A 17,717-nucleotide genomic window follows, 5' to 3' on the forward strand; every position below is an offset into this window, starting at 1 on the left:
AGCAATAAAAATCCCTATTTTTAAAATCCAACAAAAATCATTTCAAAATAGTACACAAATGCATTTTATCATTAGTGTTTTGCACAACCTGAATTTTGGACAAATGAGAAAACATAAAAATAAAAATAATAAAATTGGGGGGACGGACCTTCTCAAAAATGAATATCTAAAGCATACCATCTTCTCCCCATTCAAACTGTTAATATAGACAAATTTATCAGTGAACCAAGTCAACTTTGAACCCTAAATAATATGCCGTTTTCTTGCTGCAAGCATCATAGTTTTGGTTCCAGGATCATCACAACTCTAATATACCCGGTTTTCTCGCATGCCGCTATAAAAATTGGGGCTAGAAAACGAAGTGTCAAACGACTCAAACTCATCAACTATTAACTTGCTAATCATTTGATATAAGTCTAATCTTTCTTTTAGGGTTAGAATTTTACAAAAACTCAGCTTGTATGACTGGAAAAAAAACCCCCTCAGAATCATCAATTAAGTATTTTTTTCCATACCTATTTGTATAAAATTATTATTAAAAAAAAAAAATCACACAAAAAGCTTTGAAACAACTGCAATGCCTTATCATCTAACATTAGTTGTAAGAGAAGACAATGCCGATTGGATCAGACTTTCCAGTCCGCTTCTCATTTGTGTGACAGTATTTACCAATGTTTCTGCAAAGCCCAAATCCTGATGCATAAGCTCATCATCTTGTAGTACTTGAATCTGCCTTTCCAAATACTTTCTCAGACTAGCCTCTGCGACGTTGATCAAACTGAGAGAAGCGTTCGTATGCATGAATTTTGTAACAAGAAACCCTGCCAGAACCTGCTGGTCGGCCTTCACGAGCTCAGATACGAAACACGGGAAGAGAATTATTCTAAAAAGAGACGATACACCTTTGTTGTCATTTTTGTGTTCATTTTCCCCTTTATTTTTGATGCTCAACAACTGGGCTTCTTGACACTGGCGAGAGAAATTCCCGACCATGTAGCAAAGAAACGAGAAAGTGGTGCCATAGGAAGAGCTTGAGATGATTGTTGATATGAGCCCGGAAGACAATACAAGAATCAAAAACTCGTGGTCCTTGCTAATCGCGTCTGATACACCTCCTTGCTTCAGCTTGTCCTCAACCGCATCCAAACACTGCACCTGTACTGCTTCGTAAGGCAATAACAACGCCATCTTAAGCGCAGCAAAGCAATCTATCCCGAGTTCAATTTGGCTTAGGCTATGGGCACCAACTTGATCAAGCAATATTCCATTCGATTTTCCTATGGATTTGTCAACCAGTTTTAACAAGTCTTTAAACCGAGAGAGCGCTACAAGTTTTTTGAAGATCTCAAACCAACATGCGTGTAAAGGATGAATGGAAGGGGAGTCATCTTTCTCGGGTTCTTTCTCAACATGATCTTCTTGAAAGCTTTCCCATCCCTCGTCCCAATCATCATTGCCCCAATCATTTGCAGCCTCAGCCGATTCTTCTGCAGAATCTGCTGCCTTGTCTCTCCCAATTGTGTAGAGCCCTTCCCACTCGTGCAAAATGGTTAGCAAAGCATCAAAATGGGGTTCGGATATAGCATCTTTACATAATCTCAAAAAGCAAGAAACTGCCGAGTCCACAGTCAAGAGATCTTCAGGGGTAATTTCTATGCTCAGCGAGATGGCTCGGACGAGCTGTGACGATTTAAGCGCAACCAAAGTATTTGTCAGCCTATTCGATGCATCTGTTTGAGTTGGTGTCTTGTGATCAGCTGTAGTCTCATTCTTGGCAGTTATACTTCTCAGATCATCCCATCCTTCCCATGGCAGAACATTTGATTGCAGCTCAGCTGAAAACCGCTTAAAATTTCTACCTGAACCTGTAATAAATTGCATAAGCTCCAGCGCATAAACTCGAACATGGCTCGGTAGATGCAAGTCATCGGAGAACTTGACCATTCTTTCCCAAACAGCATGCCTGACGCTTTTCAGATCCTCCAAATCACTATCCATCCTACTTAAAGACGACAGCAAACAATGCAAATTCTGGTGATCAAGAGATCCGGCAGCCAAGTCCTGTAAAATGGTTTCCAATATAGTTGAATATAGATGGGGAAGATCTTGAATCCTCTTGAAGTATGTTTCATTGTCGGAGATCAAAGTTGAGTCAGTTTGAAATTGTGACACTGCTTCAGAATATACTTCTGCAATGGCTCCAAAACCACACCCAGAAAAAACCATTGCCCTGCAGAAATTCAAGATGTCAACGGCAAAGCCACCCATGAGGCCATGGCTAACGTAGCCAATAACAGTGCCCCAGCCCTGACTTGGAGAGACTCTCCCCTCTACTATTAGCCTCACAAAAGGCCCGAGACAACACATTAAAGATCGTAGGTTATATTTTTCTTCAGGACTCTCATGGGATGTGAATTCCTGAATATCATCAATCACTCTGAGCCAAAAAGTTAAAAGGAAGACGAGACAGTCCTGCCATGTTGAATCACTAGATAGATCCCCAAAAGATTTATTAAGGGGTATTATCACCCTGAAGATTTGCTTCACCAAGTCTAAAACATCTGGATAGTTCAAGACCCTGATGTACTTTTTGCAAACATCGTAGATCTGTTCAAGCTCACTTATTAAGCTATGAAGGTTTTTGGGGCATTCAGACTCTGTGAGCATTTTGGCTCTCGTCTCCAAAGCTTTTAACAAAGAATGTATATGGTGTCTGTAGACATCCTGCCATGATATATGACACTCGGGCACTGGATCTCTATAGATGCTGATAAGGGTCTTGACCATTGTTGCCAACGCTTCCACACAATATTCATCAACGTGAGCATAGACTTCACTGCTGAAGAACTCGAAGTTCAAACCACCTAATCCAGCAATATTTTTGAAGTTCAGGGTCTTAATAAAGGACACCCTATTGCATTCTTGCTCGACTACCTTGTAAAACTGAGCTAAACTAATGGTTATATGTGCTGGATCTGGGTGAAGCGTGGGTGGTAATGCTTTTGTTCCTTCAAGCTGCAAGTAGCAGTCAGAAAGCAAGCCGTATACATAAGCAAGGCGCTGTTTGCGATGCCCATCAATTGCAGGGTAGACAAACATGGAAATGGTTTTGATGACTTCTTCAGCAGAACCAAGTATTTCATTTTTAAATTCTGAAATTTCAGCTGTGACATCATTAATTGTCCAAACTTCAGAAACAAGGACAGAACTGAGGTACTGTAGTAGCACCTGAAAAGAAAAGAAATGGAAATGAAAAAAATTATCTGACAAATTAATTTGGTTTGCATGAATTATATTTAGTGTAAGCCTGCATACCTTGGTGCAATTCAAGCCATAGGTAGAAGCTAACTTCAATACATCCTTCAAAATATGCTTCTTCTCCAACTTTACTGATTCAATAAAGGAGAAAACAACACTCTCGATGTAGTTAATGTCCCCAGACAAAAAGCGCGTGGTTTCGACACCGGGAATTATTTGCTCTAACACTCTAGAGTGATCTGCCACACGCTTTTGTTCTTCCAACTTCAGTTTCCAATCTCTCCAAAACGAAGATTGTGCCCTGTCAATTTTGTCTAGTTCATCTGAATTCAATTCAAAAGTTGGGATGTGAGAAGCAAAACAATAACAGCATAGCATGCAAAGATAAGACCACTTAATTGAAGCCCTCTGAGAGCACCAAGGATCATAAAAGCAAAAGTGGTGACAAAAAGAATGATATCTGAATCGAAGGAGAAATGCAAAAGAAAGAGAGTAGATAACCTGAAGTGAGTGATTTGTGCTTCTCTTGAAACTTCCTTAGTAACAATTCCCTCCTCTGAGCAGGATTCTCACACCCCACTGCAGAGTTGTGTAACAAACTATATATCATCCCCACACTCATAATGCTACAGATTTCATTATATGCTTCCCTTTTTCTCACCTGTTCTTCTATTATTTCCACCCCATGAAAGGCATCTATAAGATTCAACAGAAATGAGGACCCTATAATGTCTTCCTCCTCAGTAACAGGTGGTTCCATTATTGATTTTGCCAGAGATGCTATCAAATCATCCCTAGGAGCAAAACCATTCCTCACCAACCAGGATAGAATAGCTACCACTGCTTGTGTTCTGACGCTTATGTAGTGCTTTCCTGATAATGAGCCAACAATTAACTTTTTACCATATTCCGCTTTGCAACTTAATTCAAGCAACCATGGAAGTTGTAAAGCAGCAAAGGACAAAATTTTACTATTTTCTCCAAGAAGAGTTTCCCAATCAGATCCACTATCCTTTGACAAGTCTTTAGCAACGAGGGAAAGAATATTAATAATATTTTTTATTTGTACTCCTTGATCCTCACAACTGGTTCTGTGAACCTGTTGAGAGAAATCTCTTAGATCAGCCATGTCTTGAGAATGTTGGAGTGGAAATGAGATAAATGAGGAACCATGAACTGAGAATTTGGGAGGATCTGTTCCTGTCAACATCATTAATGTTTCACATTTGGCTTGCAAATCTAGATCTTTCCATGCATGCAGCAGCTCACCAATTGACTCGTCATCACAATAGCTCAAAGCAAAACCCAAAAGCTGCTTTCGGGAACTTATATCCATGTTTTCAAGGTCAGGACCTCTTGCCATTGCAACACACAAGTCCCAGACAGATCCATGCCCCTTTTTAGCCAAAACAAGGCAGAGATCAAAAGCCAGTTGAAGATCACCAGCAACTGCTGCTTCTCTTGCAATAGCTTCTTCAACAGTTGCTATGTCATCTTGAGAGCTCAACCCAAGGAGTTTCGCAATTTCAATAAGTTCATCAACATTTAGGTAAGCTCCAGCTTGACTTGTAATTGCTAATTTAATAATCTCCATTGGATCTTTTATTTGCCTAAATTGCACAGGTAAAAGGGTCACACCAAGATTTGGAAGTTTAACCGTAAGTGCATCCATGATATCAGCCTCTGCCCTGACACTTCTGCTACTTGGGAAAAGATTCACACATTCCTTAGCCTTCCAGATCTGAAACAAGGTCCAGCACCTTAGTTAATGAATTTTACATGGAGATTTTGATAGAGCAACAAAATTTGGTTCAGATATTTTTTTGATAAGAACATGTATTCCATTGAATGTGACTATATACAAGCATTACATTAATCAGACAGAGGTAATACCAAGTTCCTAGTTAGTTAATAACTCCACATAGTAGAACTGCAGCTGAGAAACATTAAATAAATCTATATTTACATAAAAAGAAATAGAAAGTGCCTACTTTTGTATGATTCCTGCCTAGATTCTTATCCCTGTACATATCAAAAGGATGAACAATATCAATCCTAATTTTTGTTTTCCTCTCAATTACGAGCACAAGAGATGAATGGGTTCTCAAATAAGGAGATATATGTAAAAGCAAGTCTGATGTCATCTATTCCTAATCCTAAATGAAATGTCATGACATGAGGATCCATAAGTGTATGCAGTTTGATTGATCAATGCATGATATTCCAAATCCTCCTCACCACTAATGGCCAAATAATCTCTAGATCGATTGGAATATCCTTTCAATTAGTTAGAATCCATGCTTGAACAAAACTAGATTTTTGTGAAATCATATTGGATGTTTGACCATACATTGCTACAAACCCAATCCTTGTTTACCAACCACCTGTGGTTTAACCAACTAAAATTCTCTCTTGATATATTCCTCCATAAATCCAATTTCATGCTGATTCTTCCACCAATTAACAAAAAAAAGAACTTGTTGGAATTTCCACATGAAATTGAGCACAATTTGGCTAAAAAAATAGACCACTTGTTTCTTGATAATAGAATGGAAGCATGCTCAATATCATTTGATTGGATAGTTGACCATAATGGCTCTCATGCCAGCTCGTGTTTTGATAATATTTCAAGTGAGAGCTTGCACAGGAAAATAAGCCAGCTCCCACTATACAATATTTAGCAGGTTCGGGTGAAATTGTCACTCGTTGCCAGTTATCACTAAAAAGTAATAAAAATGGGCCCCTCATCAGTATTAGATCCAAATTGCTTTACAAAGACATCAGGTCACCATGCATGATGTCGCAGTTATCACCTTATTGAATGCACACTATACTATAGATTGTACAAACATGAATGAGCCATGAGAATGCAACAATCATGATCTGCAATGCAACTGGAAATAATAACCATAGCAGCTATAAAGGCACATCAGTTGTTAAAACATCACAGTTCTGAACATATAAGCCACCTCAGGTTGATTGTGATAGAAATAAACTGTATTAGATCCAACTGCTTTACAAAGACATCGGGTAACCATGCATGATGTCACAGTTATCACCTTATTGAATGCACACTATACTATAGATTATACAAACATGAATGAGCCATGAGAATTCAACAATCATGATCTGCATTGCAACTGGAAATAATAACCATAGCAGCTATAAAGGCACATCAGTTGTTAAAACATCACAGTTCTGAACATATAAGCCACCTCAGGTTGATTGTGATAGAAATAAACTGTATTAGATCCAATTGCTTTACAAAGACATCGGGTAACCATTCATGATGTCACAGTTATCACCTTATTGAATGCACACTATACTATAGGTTATACAAACATGAATGAGCCATGAGAATTCAACAATCATGATCTGCATTGCAACTAGAAATAATAACCATAGCAGCTATAAAGGCACATCAGTTGTTAAAACATCACAGTTCTTAACACACAAACCACCTCAAGGTTGATTGTGATAGAAAGAAACTGTGTTGATACTTACTTCTGAGCAAGCAAGACTTGAAGCTGAGAAAAAATACTCTCTTGCAGCTTGAATGACGAGATTTTCTGCCTTATCTGTTGCCAACGCAACAGATGCGGTACCCCTTAAATAATTCCTCGCAAGTGAAAATTTCCCAGCTTTCAGCAGACCCCTGCAGAACTCCATCAACATATACTCTGGATCTACTAAAGGAAATGCCTTTTCTTGCAAGCTCTGCAAATCACGCCACATGTTTGCCCAATCATTATCTGATCTTCCAGGCTGTCGACGGATAAATTTGGAAAGTATAAGGCGGAGAATCTGTTTAACACCCTTTCCATCAGAATGTGCCTCCAAGAAAAAATTAATGGGCTTTGGGACCTGAACATGAAACAAAAACCATATTGAGAGTTCACATCCAAAACAATTAAATAAATAGATATTAAACAACAATATGGTTATATCTCAGAATGTTCATATACTAAAATCATCACTATTATGGCCAGACAGAATTGTGCATTAGTGATAGTCACTTTCAACAAAAAGTGCAAACCAGAGGAAGAAGCTACCATAAACAAAAAGTTCCACTGCCAGACTATTTATTTAATACTTCGCCTGGCACCCACAAGTTTACCAGGAATCTGATAAGTGATGCCTACTTATTAAAGTTGCAACAGTTGGATGCACTTTTTCTGTACCTAGATGGTAAGTAAAGCAATGATCATAAGAGTATTTCCAACAATCCCCACAAACAATAAATAGACTCATCATATCAAAAATATTTCAATATATTTTCCAGTCATCATCCAGCGAAAGAAAACCAAGAAAGAAGGCCAGGTAAACCGCGGATAATCCTTAAAGAAAACACACACAAACACAGCAGTCCCGTTGAACTGGTCACCAAAAAAACAAAAAACAACACAGAGAATGACACAAGTTTATGCCAGAATGTAAATAGCCACAAATCAAAATCCTTCTTCATAGAAGAAAGGTACAAACCTGGTAAAATGACAAAAGCCTTCCTGCTTCAATATGGCCCTCCGCCAGTTTAAGTCTTTTCTTGAGGCCTTCATCATATACTTCAGAATCTGCAAAGCCCATATATTCTCATTATACTCGAGAGTAGCAATTCCTAAATCCATGTTGACCAAATCTATACAATCTTATATACAATTAGAGAATTAGACATACATGTACACACATGCAAATACAGAGGGATCGAGGGACAAAAGTAAAAATGTATACAACTCATAGCGCACTGCAATTCAACCTTTTACTTCTGGATTTCAGTTTGTATCCACTGACCATGCATATTTACTTCCTATCTGATAATATAATAGTACAGATATCTTTACTTAAATAGGTTTAAAAAAAAAAGGCACGCAAGATGTACTATAAGGCATCAAGGAATCAGTGTAATGAAAAGGATAAATTTTAGGGATATTAAACTCGAATATTTTCCTAAGTGTTCTACATATGCAAAACTCCTGGAATGACTTGAGCTCTTTCATGCAGCCTTTCCATCTCTTTCCTGTATGATTGTTATCATTCCAGCATTCTATATATTTTCTCTTACAGGCAGAGCAGTGGTTGCACAAGCATGGATCGGGAGACTTCACACACATTCACTTTGACATCAACCGTTCACCCAAAAAAAAAAAAACATGTGAAGAGGAAAACAGATAACTCAATCAAGTAACACAAAAAACACAAAGAATGGGATAAAGTTTTTCATGTTTAATGCAAAATGTTTGCAATATAAAATATAAGATGATAAATCCCACAAGCCATTTACAGAAAACAGATAAGAGGAAAAATTAGATCTATGACTCTGTCCAAGTCACAACTTTGACTCATTTCAAGTGAACATAAATTAGATCTATGACTCTTTCCAAGTTCCAACTTTCACTCATTTCAAGTGAACATTGAGCCCTATCAAATTATCTGATAGACAATATATCTCATTTGTCATCTAGAATGAAGTCCTTATGAGGGAAAATTACCTCGCATTTCTGGAAGCTTTGACAAAATTGAGGCCATGGTAGTCCACCTATCTGCAACAGTACACAAATATATGCACTGCAGAGAACAATCTGCTGCTTCAACCTTAGTCCTGAAAAAGCTATTACTTTGAAGGTCCCTGCACCCATCTTCAATGACCTTCAAGCACATGTCTAATTTGTTCTCCGAAGCAATCTCCTTCAGCCATTTAACCAGAAATGAGTCAGCCTTCTCATCTGCTGCAGTAGAATGGCCATCCATCACAGCATCTCCAGAAACTGAGGTCCTTATATGAAACTTATTTTGCATAAACGGCATTGCCTTCTCGCGTAATCTCTTAACCATGTTTTCCTCCTTGACCCCCTTAAGCATCATTTTGAACTTTTCATAGTCAGATAATTGTTCCCATGCAACAAGGCCCACAGTAAAATTCACCTCATCGTCACTGTCATCAGAATAAATGAGCTGGTGCAAATAACAGATATCCTCATGGAATTGCTGCAGCTCATAAATACCTTTGCGACAAGCAAAGTCAACCAAAGACAAGCAGTTGCCTAGTTGCCCGCTGAAGCTATCCATGTCTCTAGCTCTGTTTCTGTACCACATAGAGAGCTCATCGGTTGATGGCCACGAAAAACCCACGCATTGCTTCATGATGGGTTCGGTTCTGAGCTGTATACTTCTTTCCTGATTCTCAGGGAGTCTGCCAATAAATGTTACCATCTCTTGACATTCAACCCAATCTTTTTCTCTCAGAGCAACACTTGAAGGAGGAGCAGCCCCAGGAAGAAGCTGCCCATAAGATTGAACTGGCACAGTTTCAGGGATTGCAGCTAAAATTTCCAACATAAAAGGCGTCAATGAATAAGGATGACGCTTGAATAGAAGGTTCAATGCCCCAATTTTCCCACTTTCTGCAAGTGTCATAGCAGCTTCATTGATTGGCATAATGCGAAATTTGCTGTACTCCTGCACAGAAAACCTGCATAAGGCTAAGTCATTAAGTTGTGAGTCAGTAGAAACCAATTGAGGAAGGGAAATCTAAAAGATAAAGATATAACATTTTTAACTAGGCATTTGGATTGGAGAGTTCATTTCATTTGCCAAAGTGACAGACAAATATCAAAGAGAAAACATACTGAATGCTTAATACAGTCATGAGATGATCATCATCAAATGGGATTTAGTTCCATAATTTCAAAGAAATGATATTTTAAGTAGGCCTCTGAGAAACAAAAGTTTCAGTCATGTAGTCTTACGAAAACATCACTCACAAGAAATTACTGTTGACTATAGCTTAACAGTGTTTTCACACACATTGATTTTTTTAATTACAAAAGTACCTTAAAGGTGCCAACCCTGTACATTAAAAAAGCCATACAATTACATGTCAAACAAAATATTGCTTCTTATCCATGTCAAGAACATATGGAGAGAACCTGGCTAGCAAATTCAAAGATCATCTTGTGCAACAATATATGCAGTACAACACAATAGATAATTGCATGCAGGCATACACATGGGAATTCACTTTGTTCTAAAAGTTAGACCCACTTCAAGGGAGCAAAAACAATAACAAATAAACTTGCAAACATAGTTTTTTACATATAAGTGGATAGTCATATCAAAACTTTTGATTACTGTAACATCAAGAAACCACGTGGCTCCATGGAACCCTGAACTGAAATATATAAATAGAGTAGAGGTTGAAACTAGGTGATTATGCTACCCTTGCACAAGAGAAAATAAATTATTGATAGAGCTATTAAGTATTACCTGCCCATATTTATCCCAAGAAATGTCTCCAGCTTGTCTCTGAATTGCAACAATTTAAGTCTTGCCAAACGAAATTCCCAAATTTGGCTATTTTCGTCAACTTCGGTTTCAGAGAATCTATACTGGTTTGTGAGGTGGAGACCGTGTGCAATTGAAGCCCTCACTGCATCTTCTGTTGGTCCAACTCCATCCACACATTCGGAAAGCACAAAAGCTTGATCCTTGATAACTGAAAGAAACATTTTTATTTCATTTATTCCACGGGCAGAGCACAACCACTGTGACTTTAGCACTTCATCTTTATCCAATCTATGACGATTAGCAAACTCCAGAGCGGCCTGATACTCTTGATCACTAATTAATATGTCATACATTTCAGAAACAGACCTCTTTGAGAACGATATCAAGCTCCAGCGCAGTTTAGCAAAGTCAAATTGATTATACTCATCTTCAGTGACCAGATCCACATGTTGCAAGTCACTTGCCGCCTTCTTATTGGATGAATCATGGCTCTCCTCAGATGATGTACTTTCTAAAAGAAACAAGTTCCCTGGGAACTGTTGTACTCTTTCCAAGATGGGCATAGAGTATAAAGGATCTTTCTCCAGTAGTTTAATACCACTAAGAATGTCAATCATGGTGACAATGCCATTTCCTTTTACAAGAACAAGGATATAATCAGACCACCAAGTAAAATCCACTACATTATTCAATGATTCCCTCCCCCTAGTTGACATATTACTAGCCACTTGTGAGTCAAATGTCTCTCCACAAGAAAGATTTGAAAGAGAAGACCGTTCATTATCCAGCTTAAAAATGACCAAGCATCCTCTCAAATCAAGAGTGGCAACAAACTTACCCTGTGGTGAGATAATCACCTTGGGATATGTCAATTGACCTACATAACCTTTTGGTTTGGAATATAAACCTTCAAACTGCGTAGAAAACCCTGGTTCCAAGCCTAGGTTCTTGGTTCGATGCCAAAGAGAAAGGCTATAGGTTCCTGGGAAAAAAAATTGAACAACAGTTTAATAGCTTTATAGAGATATATTTTTTCGACAAAACAATCATTGTGTATTTAAAAAAACAGGCCTTAGCTTCTAATAATATGTAACCATCCTCCTCTTCATGTTTTCTATACCAGATTGAATGTCTAAAGAAAAATTTCCACTGAAATGAAGAAAAAAAAAAATAGTTGAACATTTAGGAACTGAGCCCAAGACCTGAAACACTGATCTAATAGTCTGCATCCAATTCATATGCATTGAACTTCAGACCCCAGCACTGATATTGAGGACAACCTAATGACTGAACTAATATTGACGCACTTTCTGGAAGTAATTTACCTATTTAAAAGAAAAACAAAATCAATGATCAGAAGATATCTGATCATTTTGTGATGTTACTAAATAGAAATTGTCGGTGGGACCATTTATTTTCTGGTTCTGAACTAGTAATTGCATCTATACAGGATATAATTTCAATAAGATAGTGGTCCACCCAAGTTCAAGACTTCCAAAAAAGAAGATTGTTGTAAAGTCATGCTAGAGAAAGAGAACAAAAATGAATACAGTGAAAAATGGTACCAGTGTTACAACTAGAGGTCACTGGAGCACCAACAGCACCACCAACTATTGCAAGCAAAGAAGTTTCCGGATGGTAATTCAAGCAGAAGACATTCTCCGGGAACTCCTTTAAAGTTGAGTTGTTATTTGATGTGCGTGCAGAGAAAACAGACGCACTTGGATCCTGACTGATCTCAACTTCATGAAGAGAACCATCTGATGTAAGAACATCAAAGCTACACCTGTAAAATAATTTTATCCACTCAAAAAGGAGCTGTTTAAGAATTAATTAAACTGAGATATGAAAATAAATATTCATAAACAAAAACTTTTAACTCAACATATTTTTATGCAGGGGCTGCTGACAGTTATGTGAAAACTTACAAGCAAGATTTGTTCGTATCAGAGCTATCGTGCACTATCAAGCCTGTTATTGGTAAAGACACTTTTAAATATTTTTTTGTGATTCTGGTTATCTCTTCACCATTGGCTTTTATAAAATAGAGTATATCGGTATCATCCACAACTCCAAGAACATCATGAGATTCCGACCAAATTCCGAAAGTAAATGAGCCAAGGCTGCTACCTGATTGCACAAAACAGAAGTTACAATTAGTGTAACAGATGAATGAAATGGTGAGGACCATGAAACAAGCACTGATATTCAATTGACATGTGTGTTCATCTTTAAACAATTTGGTTTCTAAGTTTCTAACAGGGCTATATCAAAAGGTGATTGAAATTTCCAGACCTAATGAGCACAATCAAAAGCATGTGAAAAAAAGAGTAATAGCATATAGATCAAAGCTATTTTTATAGGCAAAGGAAGAAAATTTTAGGGATGAAGATAAACCTCAATTTTTATTTTGATGACATTTACTAAACATATGATTAGTCTTCAGAGAGATGGCATGGTATGTTTTGAAAAGTAGGGACTAGGGAGTATCTGAAGTACAATGCATCATCCTAATCACTAGGAGTTGGTTCCTTTGAATATGGATGCATTGACTGGACGTCCACAGATGGGGGACAACACTAAATGTTGTTTGTTTATAGATAAAACAGACCAAGGGAAGGTAAATGGTAATTGGTAAGCTAAAAATAAAATGCTACAGAATGACAACACACCGCACGCACGAGCACACACATAGGCACAGAGACAGACTTCAGATGTTTAGAGTCATGTTCTTGTACCTAATGCAGGGCTTGTGTTAGAGTAGTTTTAAAATCAGTGTCCTCTTATCTTTCCTCAAAAAAAAATTGATCTATTGACACTTCCTTTGGTGATCTGCCAGTTATTCACAATTTAGTTTTGTGATGCCTTAAATCTCAGTCAATATAATAAGATATTACTGCAATTTAATCTTGGATACATAAACATACCAGTTTTTCATTATCACTTTATGGTAGTCCTGGTATCCTGGGTAAAATTTTATCAGTAGTGGATTCATACAAGTGTAACACTCTTACAGTTCACCACATATATGAGTTGTCTGACACAACTACTCAGCATATCTAATGGCTGGAGAAGGCTATATCATATAATTATTTTCTATGTGCTTCAAGCAACAAACAAATTTATGCATGTGCTCATGATGTTTGTCTGTTTGTCTGGATTAACCACGCTGTGCTGCCTCAATAACAAGCTATGAATTGTACAAATAAGGTAGCAACTGTATTATCATCAGTGCGCTACATTGTCAAAGTATAGTTTATGAGAAATATCAACAAGCAGCTCCCAGTGTAAACATCAGAAAGAGAACTATATCACGGCCTCGTTTGTCAACTATATATTTTAGCCAAAAAGTCAAAAAGTCATTATAAGTTGTCACATCACTCTCTCTACTTTTCTACACATATTTTCGTAAAAAACCAAAAAGTTACTAAAATAACTTGTTCCCAAACGAGGCCTAAGTATCATAGGTGAAGTAACAAACAATAAATAAAATGATACTTACGGTGCCACTACAATAAATGCACCCAAAAGGTAAGAAACTTTCATTGGAGACAATCCCCTATCCACAATAATAATAATAATAATAATAATAATAATAATAATAATAAAAGAAGGGCTAAGGATGCTATCTTAAAAACTGATAACTACCATCGTGAAACAAAATCTTTTAGTAGAAGGCTGCGAGATGTGATGCAAACTGTAGAATGTAACACAACGTTTTCATGCATGCTTATCTACCTAGTTCCATGAAATAAGCAACTGAATCTTACTAGTGAAAAGGCCACATGGCTCCTGGTAATCATCATCCTTCTTCAAGATTGTTATCTGATTTCCCACCGCAACAGCCACATGTTCACCACTTGGAGAGACAAACAAAGATATCCATTTCTTCAATTTTTTAAGACGCCTAAATCCACTCCATTTTTCTTTAAGTTGACTAACACCTTCACGGTATTTAAGAATCAAAAAAAGAAAAGGTCAGCAATATATGCTTTGCCAAAACCAATAAATTCCAAAACACACAACTACCAAGATGGTAATCCAAGAAATGAGAAATGATCATATAATTCATAAGCCAATTAAAAGTATTATACATTTTCAAAATGTGGATGACATCTAACTACAACGGATATAAGCTTAATTTTCTGCTTACCAGAAGAAGTGGCAGCCTCTCTCTACATTTTTTATCGAAATTAATAATACACGGGCATAAAATGGAAATATCCATTGCACAAGTAATTTAATAAAGAGGGAGTTTATATCCCCAACCTCCCTTCACATTCACACCACAATCCTTATTGTAAATTACGATCAAAAGAACCAACATCGCAAATCATAAAACCTGTGATGCAAAAGTTTCTCTAGTAATCTAAACAAAGAAACGATCAGGTTATCAATATCAGTGCCTCTGTACTCAATCAACCCTTATATCTTGAAATATGCAATACAATTAAACAACCTTCCTACATAAATAATATTGAGAAATCTACATTTTTGCTTAAATGGATCCATTTGTGTCACTGTCAACCATAAGTTTCCGTTTGTATTGAAGGATTTAACATGCATGCATTTGACATTAATCAATTAAAAAAAAAAAAAAAGAAGCTTAAATTTAGATTTGATATTTTAGCTATGGATTTCAAGATTGACTTATACAATTTTATTATGATGGATTTAAAATGACTATATAAAAGTATTATTTAAAAGTATGGTAGGGATTCTCCTCTAGCTACATGGATCCTATTAAAATGCATATCTTCTATCTCAACTTATCTTCTATAATTGTTCTATCCACCTATAATAACTTACTCTCCAATATTTTTATAAAAAAATTCAACCTCAAATGCCTTGATTTGAAATAACTCATCCATGAATCTATGAACGTACTCAGTAAATTTTATGCGTATCAAAGTCTCCAATTGAGAATCTATGCTTCAAAATGCCAAAAAGTGCTCAATGTCCACATTACACAAACACAAGTGTACACATATATACCGATATAGATCAGTATATGTATACATTTAAACTAAAAATTAACTACTACAGATACTTGAGAAAGTAAAAATCCAATGTACCTCGAGTTGAAAGCAACGAGAGAAAACTTCCTTTGACACCATCATTTAGCTGAATTACAAACATAATGAAATTGACTAATTAGACTAAAATGAGATAAAGAAGCTTCAAATTCATGAAACATATATATCTATATATATATATATATAGAGAGAGAGAGAGAGCGAGAAACCTGTTGATGCTGGGGAGGGTAATTGGGAGAGAAAGGCCTGGAAGCGTGAGAACGTGTCTGATAGAGAACTTCTCGCACGCCTTCTTCCATGAAAACCGAAATCAAAGACAACAAATCACCGTGTGTATTTGCCCAAGATCTCAAACCCTAGACCTCAAGCGTCAGGATCCTCTGGAGTTTAAATCCTGAAGTCATCTCCTAAAGTGATCCATCTAACGGCTGAAATTAAATCTCACCAAAACGAGTCGTTTTGGTGAGTAATTTAAAAAAAAAAAAAAAAAAATCAGATCTACTTCTTCGTTCCTGTGATTCCGAAGCAGAGCATTAGAGAGACAGAAAGAGGGAAAGAGAAGGGTTGAGAGAAGAGGAGGATCCAAACAGGTATTGGTTTGTATGCATTGATTGAATACCTTACTGGAAAAATAAAATAAAAATATACTCACCAAGATAAAGCCCCCTCTCTTTCATCATCTAAATCCTCAACATAATAGGACTCGTCGTCTTCTACAACTGTGGGCCTATGATCCTCCTGCAAACAAAAAAACGCAATTTTGTTTTACAAAAACAGGAAAATCAAAATCAAAACATAGACAAATAGGGGAAATGGAAGAACCTTGGAAGAAGATTTGTGCTTTTTGCTATGGCGACCTTTTTCACCTGCAATTAGAGAGTGAATCAATTAATTCATATCACCAGAAATTGATTTGGCAGTTCGGCAAGCGTGTCTTATGGCGATTGCTCTCAATCTTGTCGCAGTGGAGTTTGTAAGTGACTGCAAACCCGTTATTCATCTCTGTGCCTCAGAAGGGGTCCCCCGTGGGAATGCCTTGCTGTGCTGAGTGATGTAAGATCGATGCCCTCGCACAGGCAGTGGGTCTTTAGGAGAGGTGAAGGATGAAGTACCGTGTCCCATGGAGATCTCTGTGGAAGATTGGTCTGTATCGTTTCGTTTGGGGTTTTCTCTGTGTGGGAGTTATGTAGATGCAGAGGGGATTTCGGTGTATATTATAACTGCAATAAGGAGACGTGGAGAGTGGGAAGTGGAAAGTGAAATTGATTGTTTTATTTTATCATTTTACCCTTAATTAAAACTGTTGGAAGCGTAAACTGTTGGAAGTGTAAAAGGTTAAGGTCATTTTCGAGAAAATTAAGAAAAAATTATAAGGGATGGCTTCATGACACTATAAATTGTGTTCATTTTATAATAGTACTAGCTGCTGAGACACATGTGATTCATGTGTAAATTTAGTAAAAAATTATATTATTTTTTTATTATATTTTTTAAAAATAATATACATATGAATTATAAGTGTAATGTAATGTAAGCTAAATATTTCTAACTACGTGTAATATAACATTTACTTGTTATATATTTCAAACAAAAATATGAACAACATAATATACACAAATCTTTTAAAAATATACAATATTTCCTAATTTTCACCACCAAATATATATATATATATACATTATGAATTCATAAAATTATGAGAAACATCATGAAAAAAATTAAACATCTATTTTTAATTTTAATAACTTTATTATATATCATGAAAAAAGAAAAATGAAAGAAATAAAAAGAAATTGAGAGAGAACTGGAAAGAAAGATCAAAAAAAAAAATCTATTTTTAATTTTAATAACTTTTGGTGTCCTCCTTGTTATCTATAAATTTATTTTTTATTTGCTGAATAAAATTTAAAACTATACTCAGACATAATTTTTCAAGGTATCTTAAATTATTATTTTTTCAATTTTAATATTTGTTGAAACCTTCTTATTATCTACAAATAATTTGTTAATCAATAAGTATAAAAAATAAACAAATAAATTGAACCTTATCTGATATAACAAATAAATTGAAATTTTAATTTTAATAACTTTTGGTGTCCTCCTTGTTATCTATAAATTTATTTTTTATTTGCTGAATCAAAT

General features: G+C 36.3%; 1 protein-coding gene across 3 annotated transcripts; it reads right to left on the reverse strand.

Moving 5' to 3' along the window:
• Nucleotides 1-362: 362 nt before the first annotated feature.
• On the reverse strand, nucleotides 363-16,843 carry LOC114299042 (neuroblastoma-amplified sequence protein). Of its 3 annotated transcripts, none has more exons than XM_028243707.2 (14): nucleotides 16,398-16,843; nucleotides 16,228-16,313; nucleotides 15,785-16,003; nucleotides 15,615-15,663; nucleotides 14,310-14,483; nucleotides 12,468-12,669; nucleotides 12,105-12,325; nucleotides 10,519-11,521; nucleotides 8,745-9,724; nucleotides 7,741-7,829; nucleotides 6,763-7,122; nucleotides 3,760-4,999; nucleotides 3,316-3,581; nucleotides 363-3,228 (listed from the first exon to the last, which is right to left on the reverse strand). In XM_028243707.2, the coding sequence occupies exons 3-14, from the start codon at nucleotides 15,872-15,874 to the stop codon at nucleotides 586-588; spliced, it is 7,317 nt and encodes a 2,438-aa protein (XP_028099508.2). In that variant the 5' UTR covers nucleotides 15,875-16,003; nucleotides 16,228-16,313; nucleotides 16,398-16,843; the 3' UTR covers nucleotides 363-585. The 3 variants fall into 3 exon arrangements, with proteins under 3 accessions (XP_028099508.2, XP_082738156.1, XP_082738155.1); XM_082882030.1 differs by having other exon boundaries at nucleotides 15,785-16,087; nucleotides 16,398-16,833; XM_082882029.1 differs by having other exon boundaries at nucleotides 15,785-16,015; nucleotides 16,398-16,812.
• Between the last annotated feature and the right edge of the window lie 874 nt (nucleotides 16,844-17,717).

This window comes from Camellia sinensis, chromosome 8 (genome assembly GCF_055761805.1).
Source record: "Camellia sinensis isolate YWXY chromosome 8, ASM5576180v1, whole genome shotgun sequence".
In the NCBI taxonomy this organism is placed as follows: domain Eukaryota; kingdom Viridiplantae; phylum Streptophyta; class Magnoliopsida; order Ericales; family Theaceae; genus Camellia; species Camellia sinensis.